Source organism: Lepisosteus oculatus, chromosome 13, assembly GCF_040954835.1.
Source record: "Lepisosteus oculatus isolate fLepOcu1 chromosome 13, fLepOcu1.hap2, whole genome shotgun sequence".
NCBI classification, from domain to species: domain Eukaryota; kingdom Metazoa; phylum Chordata; class Actinopteri; order Semionotiformes; family Lepisosteidae; genus Lepisosteus; species Lepisosteus oculatus.
In genome coordinates, this window is record NC_090708.1 from 11,380,206 (window position 1) to 11,391,008 (window position 10,803).

A 10,803-nucleotide genomic window follows, 5' to 3' on the forward strand; every position below is an offset into this window, starting at 1 on the left:
ATTTGCTACAATAAACAGCACACATTTAAACAATACAGTGGAAAATGAAGTGGCATTAGTGGGTTAAGCTTGACAAGAAATTGGAAGTCTAGAAGAAAGGCAAGAAATTTTGAGACAAAATTCACAAAAATGGCTAAAGTTCTGGGTAGGGTATAGCATACAATCAATAATGCAGCACAGAAGTGGGGACTAGCTGTGTGAGGCGTGATGGGCATGGATGCAATATACACAAGGCATGCTTTGGTTTGGGAAAAAAAAAAATTCTGCATTCTAAAAATTAGGTTTTCAAATGCAAAAACTCATTAAATGGATGTTCATAAAACAAGTTAGTGTACTGTATAGGTTTGTAGTGACATTCAATTAATTGTGTACTTCAGTTTGTTTAATACAGAGCTCATTATTTCAAGGGATTTCTTGAAAAGGGGTCATCAGTCTTAAAAAAGTGTAAAATCATAGCTATTATATACTTCATTGAATTAAAAATGATCTTTATTAATGTTGCTAAATGTATATGTTTACCCTCAATAAATTCTATCAAAAGCATTTTTCTACCAGAAAACTATACTCACATTCAGATAACTTACTTGTAGTCACCTGTGCCTGAACGAAAAAACGTTCTCATTAGCCAGCAATCTCACTTTGTCCCGGCACAGCAAAATATGAGCAAGCTATCCTAATGACCTATTCTGTATTTTTTAGAAAGATATTATATCTGTCTATAAAAGATAATAGCTGTCAATCAAATTAAAATTAATATGGAATTACCACACCAAAAATGTCAACTTGTCATCTCAAAAGGCCTAATATGAAAATGCAAACATAATCAGTTATTTTCCCTCCACTACTGATAACGAGTGAGCATCATTATTTAGGCTTTATCTTCGACTGTCAGCAAAACGGACTCATGTAGCTCAAAAGGCACCTAATTCTGCTATTTTTTACATTTCAACAAATCAGAATGTATGTTTAAATATATATTTATGTATGCATTTAAAAACAAGGTTAAATTTCTGAAAAGGCATTCAAACCTCTGCTACCAAACAGTATACCATGAAACTTACTTCCAAGATCCTCTAAAATTTTATACTAGGGAGAAAATACAGTATCGTGTGACTAAAAAAACTAAAAAAATAGAAATCCTACTACTAAAGGGAATACTACTACTATTAAAGGAAATATAAATCACTAGTGTATGTCAACATTTATTATACATTTCAAATGAAATTTGGGCACATTTACTGACATAATATCCCTTGAAATACTATAGGTTCCCATATCAGTCAGAAAGCTGTAACATTCTGACCCTGAAAATACCCTTGTAAAACTTTAAATGTTACTAGAGGAAAATCTTCAGGTTTATTTCAGTATAATGTGACTGCAAATTCATGCAAAACAAATAAATTTGATTTGAAATCACCCATTTATTAATACATGATTAGTAATATCAACAATAATTGCAGTCTGCAGATTGAGAGATCAATCTCTCTCAATCTGCAGACTGATCTTCGTATCTGAGAAACTGCATGTTTATTTGACTTTGATAAACCCAAATAAAATAATAGTGAGACAGTTTATGCTCAAGCAATAAAAACATCAGCATTCAGCATTTATTGGTACAAGTGCTGATATTCAGTAGGCTCAAAAGCTTAAAATGATATCTACTACTGTAACCTAAGGCTGAAGGTAACTGAACCGCATTTAAAACACGCATGCATGAGCAGTGTGAAACTACAGCATTTTGAAGCAACTCAGTATTCTACATTTCTCTCAATACCAGGACGTCCTACGGAGACATTCTAGTTTGTGCTAGCTTTGTCTGCGGCGTCGGAGCCCTTCAGTCACTGCTGTACTCCTCTGGGGTGAAGCAGGCCCTTTTATTGGGAGAACTGATTTCTTCATCTGATAACACAGACATAGATGTCCTTTTGACAACAGGGTCAGCAATGAAACCCATTTGCTCAAAGCAGTAGAGGCTGACAGCTGCTTGGGGATCAAAGACATCTGGCTCAGGACCCTCTACAGAGATCCTAGTCAGATATTCCAGTGTGTTGATGGACATCTTGCTTCTGCTCTCAGCCTTCAAGCGGGTGACTGCAGAGTATCCCCACTCTAGAACCACACTGGACACTGGGAAGCAGTGGAGAATGTGGATAACATGGTAGAAATTGGGGAAACGTGCACGATCTCGAGTCAGCATGTTCTGCCACATCTGCTGGCTGGAAAGTTCAGCGAGGCACTCAGTTCGAAACTGCCTAAACTGCTCCCATTCTTCCAAAAGCTTTGTCACATCTACCTGGTTGATGGCCAAAAGCTTGGCAAAATGCCGGCAGAATACCTGTAACTCCACAGTGCCATAGTTCTCCATGTCCTCTGGAGATTCAGGCCACTGATCAGCCTCCAATATTTTCAAGCAGCGGATGGGCTCCATCAGATGGAGAGCACCAAACCGGTGAAGGATGCAGTCAGACACAGTGGCCACATAAGAAGGAAGCTTCTCTTTAAATGCTTTAACTATCTCAGCTTCACACTGCAGCCGAGTCCCACTGAAATAGACAGATTGGGGATCTTTTTCTGTTTCTTCCAGCACCTCATGGAGAGGGCCATGCAGAGCACCCCTGCTGAATCGCTCCAGAGTGCTGTAGAATTTCTCTAGCAGTGAGGCGGTATAGACAAGATCCACAGTGCTGTTTTGCAATGAACGGGACAGCTTGGCAATGGGCTCCAGTATCTCAGAATAAAAGAGTAAGTGTAGCACAAAGTTGAGGCTCCGCAGAGTTCTCAGATACTCCTGGAAGATGGTCTTCTCTTTGGGCAGGGTTGTCTGGGTGGACATGTTGGCCAGGTTGCAGACAACAGCTGGGTAGGCTTGTAAGAGGGCTCTGGTTGCCCGCTGTTTGTGCTGCACCCACCGAGTGCCTTCAGCCTGGTGGGGCTTGGTCTCTCCTTCCAGCATTATTTGTGCCAGGGTCTTCAGCTCATGCATTCGGCTTGGGCAGGTCCAGTACAGCTTGGCCAGGAGGTGAAGCATCTCGTTGACATTGTCGAAACTAGTACCATGAAATATTCCCTTGACAGCCATCTCTAATCGATGGCTCGCACAGTTTAACGAAATGAGATAGGGCATCTCCTTCTGCAATAAAGGTGGAATGTCTGCCTTTATAGTGCCACTATCTGCCATGTAGCCTACAAGCTTCCGTTCTATGTCAATGCCCTCTTCCAAAAATGCATTGAGAACTGTCCGCTTCAAACATTCTGGATGCACATGCTCCACCTCTCGGAAACCAAAGAAACGCATGCAGGGCAGGCCAGTACGATCCACATACAGCACATAAATCATTCCCTTTTCAGTCATGCTTGGATCTGCTGAACCATCCACTATCACAGAGAAATAGGGAGCCTCCTGGATGGCGTGCACCAGCTCAATCTTTGTTGATCGACCAATGTAGTCAATGTACTCCTTGCACTTCTGCTCAGTGATGGCTGTCTGGCCCAAGTCCACCCCATGGCGCAGTTCCAATTTGGCAAGCTGCTTAAACTTTGCAAGCGGTAGCTCTAGTTTAGCAACTGTGTAGGCAATATCAAAAAGTCGATTGAGGTGACTTTCTTCAATGGTCTGGGCCAACACTAAAGGCAGGTTGGGTACATTGCCACTTAATTTCTCTAGGGCCAAGGCCTTCTGATGCATCTCACTCTGAAAGTGTTTCTTGACATTGTCCTTCTTCAAAGAGTTCCCCTCGATACCATTCACAAATGCTGGACTGAAGTTTCGCAAGTCTTTGATCTTGGCTTTGTGCTTGTTGCACAGAGCACACTGGATCTTCACCACATAGCAGCCATCCACACCCACCTCATACTGCAGCCAGTCCTGAGCAGAATGGAGCTCCAGCTGCCACCTCTTCACAGTCTCCACTCTCAAAGTCATTCTGGATCACCGTTCCTGGGAAGCCTGCTGTTCTCAAACCACCAGGTTCACATCCAGTTATCGTTCATGGTACTGACTGAATCTCCTGGGAACACGGAGACAAAAGTTTTCATTTCCTGTAGAAATACATTAGAATCTTTCAGTCAAAAAAAGGTATGAAAAAAACTGTTCTAAAAGGCTCTCCTTTAAAAACATCTTTATCTCTTTGGGATAGGTGCAGTGGCTCTGTGGCTAATGATCTGTGCCTCTGGCTGGAAGGTTGCTGGTTCAAATCCCACGGCTGGCAGAGGAAACCTACTCCGTTGGGCCCCTGAGCAAGGCCCTTAACCCAAAATGCTCCAGGGGCGCCATATAAATGTCTGACCCTGTGCTCTGACCCAAAGCATCTCTCCCTGTCTCATGGAGAACAAGTTGGGGTATGTGAAAAGACTAGTTCCTAATACAATAAATTATTTATGGCCAATAAAGTGATCTTATTAAAAAAAAAACACTGATATCTGACAAATACATTTGGTATATAATAGAATAAAATATAAAGAATTAAATTGGATATTAAATTATGTTCTAAAAATATGATCGACTTTTTACATAAAAGAAGAACATACAGTTTGCATTATTTTTATGGGAAGATCTCATATATATTCAAGAATTCATATTATTCCCTCCTAAATTATGAATAAAATCGCCTTTAAAGGTGGCTTCTCAGAGTGCTCGACATGATTAAATACACCGAGATTACGGGGTCTTAAAACCCACAACCAGTTGCACATGAGTAAGTCCTTAGTTAATTTCAATTACATTTCCAACACGTACTGGGGGTAAGAATTCTGAAGTGTGATCTGTAGTTCAAAATATGTTTTGTAAAAACTGCTGAGTTGATGCCTTTTTATAATTGAATCTTACCTATTTGTTCTCACCACTTTAAGGAAAAGTCCATATTGAGCCAAAAAAAGGTACCTGATATTTTTAATGCACTTCCTGTGAGGGGAACATAAGGATGTATTTCCCTCCTACTGAAATCTGCACTGACCCTATCAATAACTCGGAGGAGTCTGTACTGGTGAAAAATGTTTTAGAGTGATTTAAAGAAGACTCCCTTGCATAGCAATTTTACGAGCTAATGGCTCTTAGAAAAACATGATTATTTCTCACTTTTGCTCTCCCACTCTGCCTTTGTAGTTTATATTTTGTTGGAAAAATATAGGTTTTAAATTATTCCAGCCTATGACAGAAACCCTGGTCCTTGCCAATTCCCTTTCAAAATGCCTCCATTTATTCAATTGGAAGACTCCTGCCCTGTTATCTCATACAAAGAAGTAATAAATTAGCATGTATTCACATATCTGTTTTTTTTCCAGATTTATTCAAAGTAGGGTAATAATCTGGAGCTACCCAGAACCTGTGGTCGGTTTATACATTATGTGAACCTCAAACTCCTATTCCTTGTTATAACTCAAGACTTCATCATTTGCACAGTTTTCTTTAGCGTCCCCCATAATTTATAAAATAACCTATAAAATTTAAATTTTAATTACCTATTTCAGTGCCTCCGCGGAATTAAAAACTTTAAAACATTCTAAAAAGAAACAATTCGACTAAAGAACCGACTACATTTCTAAAAAAGAAACTACAAATCTCAAAATGAATTTGCAATCTCCGGGGGGGAATCTATATCCATACAAAGGCGCCATTTAGGAAATAGGCAAATATGCTTATTACTAAAATGCAGCACTTTTTATACATGCAACAAATTATATACACAGTTTAAGAACGCAGAGCTACATCAGCCTCCAGTAAAAAAAAAGAACAGGTTTATAGGAAGAGTTGACATTATCAGGACTGTGGTACTCTACGTTGCCCTCACTAGTTCAAAACTATTTCTGACTTGTCACCACAAATTCCCGATTTATAAAAAAAAGGAGATTCTCTTTAATATGCTACAACCATGTTCTGTATAACTGAGCGATGCTCTTCGTTGCAATTTCTTGGTCCTAGATCCTGAAGTGTGTATGAGTACCTACCAGCTAAAACAAATGAATTAAGAAATAAACCCTTACCATATATCATTGCACATACTGTACCTATTCATAACTACGAGATATTAGACAGCCCTTTATCAATATTTACCAATACGATTTTTTTACTGTAATGAGGAACATTTTATTTTGAGGCACCCCTCCCGATTTCCGTCTAGGCTGTTTTTATTTTACATGCTGAACAAAGCTTAACAACTTCTAACAAAAGGGGAGCTTTCTTACCTGTTTTAATTACACTCTACAGCATGGCAAAGCAGAGCTGTCAGAACCTGTGCCGAATGCAACCGTGCACACAACAGAAGAAAAATATTGTAACCGCAGGTCAGATGTTTTTAAATATTGTTAAGAAATACTGTGAGTTTATTTTATTTTTTCTTTTATATATTTTTTACTTTTGTATTCATTCTTAAATTCTCCTCTCATTTATAATGCTGTAACAGGCATATTCTAGGACAACTCGCCGCAGGTCCTATCTGGTCTTGCTGAAAAATAGGAAGTCGAATAGGATGCAGAGAGTGCGCTTACGTTAGCATTGGGAGAAGGTGTCAGAGCGTGGACTGTAGTGTGTGTTATATTTTATTTTTGCTGGTAAATTAAAATAATTTATACATGGTTTAATATAGGCTTCTACAGCAGTTTACTTGTACATTTTGCTCCATGTTTTTTTATGCTGAACATTCTTGTTATTTTCATGACTTTTCGAAGGATTTTTAATTTACAGGTACATGGATTACCGGCGTCTGATTATAACAGATTACTTTCTCTTTCTACAAAAACCCTTTTATTAAAGTTTCCTCCCCCGAAGGAACGCTATTTAATGTACCTTTTGGTATTCAGAAGCAATGGTTAGGGTGAGGCGCTTTCGTCTCCTAACGTTTTAATTAAAAATGCAATCGAATGCACTGTGTATAGTTTAGGGAGTTTCTGAATAAACATGAATCACAGAACAGAAGTGTGACCTGGGTAACGAAAATTTATGTTCAGGGTTCAGTATTTTTTTAAAAATATATAGAATTACAAGTCATAGAATTACAGAATTACAAGATATGTAATATATATAATACCCTTGATTTTACATTTCTGTCTTCTGGTTTTGGTTGTGATGGTGGATGTTTCACAAAATAAATTATACGGAGGCTAATGACGAAATGCAAAGATAATTTGGAAAATGACAGTATGGACATGGTGAGAATTCAGGCATGAGGGATCTAACACCTCTGTGGTACTCTAGGTGCCTGTAGGTGGCAAAGGTGTTTGCCACTGCTGTGTTTGTGTGCTATCCTGTTGGGGTTCTTTTTTTACCGTCATCAATTATATTTGAACCGTCACAGATAGGACTAAGGAACTGACTACATTCAGACTCAATGTTCAGAATCAAAGGAGATTGATTTTGTGATTGGCGTTCATAATTGTGTCTGCCTTTTCTTAATTTCCAAACTTTGTTATAAAACAACCACAGGATGCAGTACAAAGGCAGATGATGATTCGTATGTCCTGACTCGAGGATGCTCTGTGTTTGCTGGTAACTTCTGTGATTGTCTGAAAAAGCCCAGTCCTCCTGATCGGATTACCTTTTTCATAAATGGGAAGCCATTTGATAAATTGGCTGGTAGTCTATCTAAAACAGTTCTAATGTCAGATAGCGGGTTTATTAAAGTGCACACTTGAACAGTGCTCTGTTCATTTGAGGCAGAGAATGAAATCCTTGGAACACTTTCTTGTTCCAGGAATGAAATTTTCATTGTATAAGATTGTCACATGGAGCTTTTTTAAAGGTGCAGTCTTAAGCAAGCAGATTTCCCAGTTTGTGTGAGCATTACTATTGTATCCTGTTTTTATATCTCATCTGTTTAGTGTTTGAATGGAAATGTTTATGACTGTTTCAGTCATGTATTCATTACCTGAAGCACCTGTCTGAAGTGATAGCATTTTTAAAGCATTGTTTTTAGCATTTCAGTGCTTGTTAAGTGTTTTTTCAAGTACAGGATATCTTACAGAATTAAAAAAAACACTAATATCAATGGATAATACAGGAGGACTAGCAGACATTTGTTGTTCTTTAAGTACATTTCTGTAAAAAAGATTAAATGTAAGTCATTTAAATTGTTCAGCTTCTGATATTTGTTTTGTTACAAACTAATAGCAATTTTGAATGATTTTGTGATTTTGCTTTTAACCCAGTTTTGATATAGGACTTTCAAACTGAACAAATACATTTGAGTACATACAGTAAACAATAGCATAACACTATTACTACCAGTTCACTGCTTCCTGCCCTCCCTCATCTTCTTGTTTTTGTTGTTTTGCGATATTGGGAGTGTTGCTGATCGGTAGGGCTCACCAGGGGAGTTTTGTGTTCTTATGGACTGGATGTGAATACAGAATGCATTCCACGCTAGATGTTATTAAAATATATTTAAAAGAAATATAGGACTGGACACGGTAGTCTACTACATCATGTGGAAATGGGCAGCATCAGCAGGAGCTCAATCTGTCAACCGCGTATCGACACAGTGCCTATTTCACAATCCTAATTCAGAAAGAATCAGTTTGGTAGCACTTCCATGACAAGATTTGTGTGGAGCTGCAGTGACTCTTTTGGTTGAAAAAACAATTGCTGTGAAAGAGCTGTGTACAGCAGATAATGCTGACTGTTCTTGATTTTTGAGTAAGCATTTAAAATGCAAAAAAGAACTCTCAACTATGGTCCTTCAGTCAAGAAATGCAGTGTGACCTAAGCTAGATATTTTTAAAATTGATTGTTATGCCTTTAAAATGTGGATTCTTGTTTCTTATTTTTTGGGGTTGAAATTGGAAAATCGATAGAAATTAAAAAAATGCTTGGCTAACATTAGTTAATAATGAGTATAAAAGGCAACACACAATATGTTTCTTGTTATGGAGTACTTAAAAATTGCCTCAACAGTTTTTAACACTGGTCATGTCAGGATTCACCAGCTAATAGTCTGTCTGTAGCAGATTAGGAGTTTTGGCTAACCCTGACCCCAGGGTGACTCAGGACAAGTAAATGATTGAAGATATACTGTATGTGAAACACATGCTAATGTTTAAATTCACTGAGGAACCTGTCATTATAACCAGATTCTAAGGCTAAAAACACATCAGCAATTTAAGTCTGTTGCTCAGACCACAGCCTGCAGTCTCATATTTACTGTACACGTACATATAATGAATGATTTTAGTTACAAGATAAGATCACTTTACTGGCCATATACAATTTCTTGCATTCGGAATTAGTCTTTTTTGCTTACCCCAGTTTGCTCTCCATGAGACACAGACACACACACACACAGGGAGAGAAGCTTGGGGTCAGAACGCAGGGCCAGCCATTGTACAGCTCCCCTGGAGCAGTTGGGGTTAAGGGCCTTGCTCAGGGGCCCAGCGGAGTAGGATTCCTCTGCCGGCCACAGGATTTGAACCGGCAACCTTCCAGCCACAGAGGCTCTGCCCCCAGATACATTTTAATAACATCTCTTTAATAACATCTTTTGCACAGATCACAAATAACATAGTAGTGTTCTAAAATAGTGGGATATTGAAGATCAATTAAGGATCTCTGAGAATATTTTGAAAAGTCTATTGGTTCAATTTCATATTGAGACAGGGTTAATAATAATAATTGCTTGCACTTTTCTGGACACTCCACTCAAAGCACTTTACAGGTAATGGGGACTCCCCTCCACCACCACCAATGTGCAGTATCCACCCGGATGATGCAATGGGAGCCATGGTGCACCAGAACACTCACACATCAGCAATCAGTGGGGAAAAATAAATAACAATACCTCTGACTTAGAATAACAGTGTAGATGAACACTGGAATGTATATGAGCTTCTAAATGTAGGTTTAGTGAAGCTTAGGACAGGTAGACAGGTACTTACACTGTAAACAATATAAATGCATTAAGTAAATTGTATTAACATCATACAATTTGAGGTAAAACATCACTTGTCAGCTTTGTAAAGTTTTACCTACGTTAAAGAACCAAGCTATTGGCATTGCCATAGTTACATTTAACTATGTACTTAAAGGAAATTATTGTATTATTTATCACAGCATTTTATTCAGTAATCAAGGTAAATTACACATATAGTCTGAAGGATATGAATCTTCATTTCTACTACTGTTGTAATCCTGTTAACATAAAGAACACAGTAATTTAAAGAAGGATTGTTTGTCATTCACAGCTAGCAGATTTTCCTACCCTATAGCTAAAATATGTAATGTATTTACAATTATATTATTTTTATTTTATTTAATGGGAGACTCATTTGTACATACTGTATATGAAACAAAAGATTGTATATTCAATATTCAACAGTTTATTCAATAGTGGAATAATCACGATACTGTACATTTTGGAATAAACATTGAGTTGCTATATAGTTGATACTGCAATGATGAATGAATGCTTAAGAAAAATCTGAAAATAATAGAACTGTAGTAATGGTTAATATTGTGTCAGAATTTAAATTTTGTCCTGATTTATTAGTACAGTATGAGTGGTGGATTGTACTCACAAAATTGTACCCACAAAATTGGGAACAGACATGGATTGAGATTAATTTTAATTTGACATTAAGGACCAACATTAGCATAAGGTTAAACTGCCAAAGGTTTATGTTTAGAGTTTAGGTTTTGCCCAATGATATTTTAGATGTTCCTTTGGCTTACCTTCAAAGTCAGCAGATGTTCTAGTGAGGTTTATTGTTATGCCTATAATATCAACCCACTGTTTAAGGATTGGTTTTGGAATAGATTTATCATTATTCAAGGTTTATTGTTCGATTTACATGGCATTACATAGTTTGAGTAGAATTTGC

General features: G+C 37.8%; 1 protein-coding gene across 2 annotated transcripts; it reads right to left on the minus strand.

Annotated features, from left to right (window-relative positions):
• Positions 1-1,397: 1,397 nt before the first annotated feature.
• On the minus strand, positions 1,398-6,269 carry LOC107079116 (zinc finger protein 862-like). Of its 2 annotated transcripts, none has more exons than XM_015361031.2 (2): positions 6,181-6,269; positions 1,398-4,007 (listed from the first exon to the last, which is right to left on the minus strand). In XM_015361031.2, exon 2 carries the CDS (start codon positions 3,920-3,922, stop codon positions 1,835-1,837), a length of 2,088 nt encoding a protein of 695 aa, XP_015216517.1. In that variant the 5' UTR covers positions 3,923-4,007; positions 6,181-6,269; the 3' UTR covers positions 1,398-1,834. The 2 variants fall into 2 exon arrangements, with proteins under 2 accessions (XP_015216517.1, XP_015216519.1); XM_015361033.2 differs by lacking the exon at positions 6,181-6,269 and adding an exon at positions 5,980-6,139.
• Positions 6,270-10,803: the final 4,534 nt, after the last annotated feature.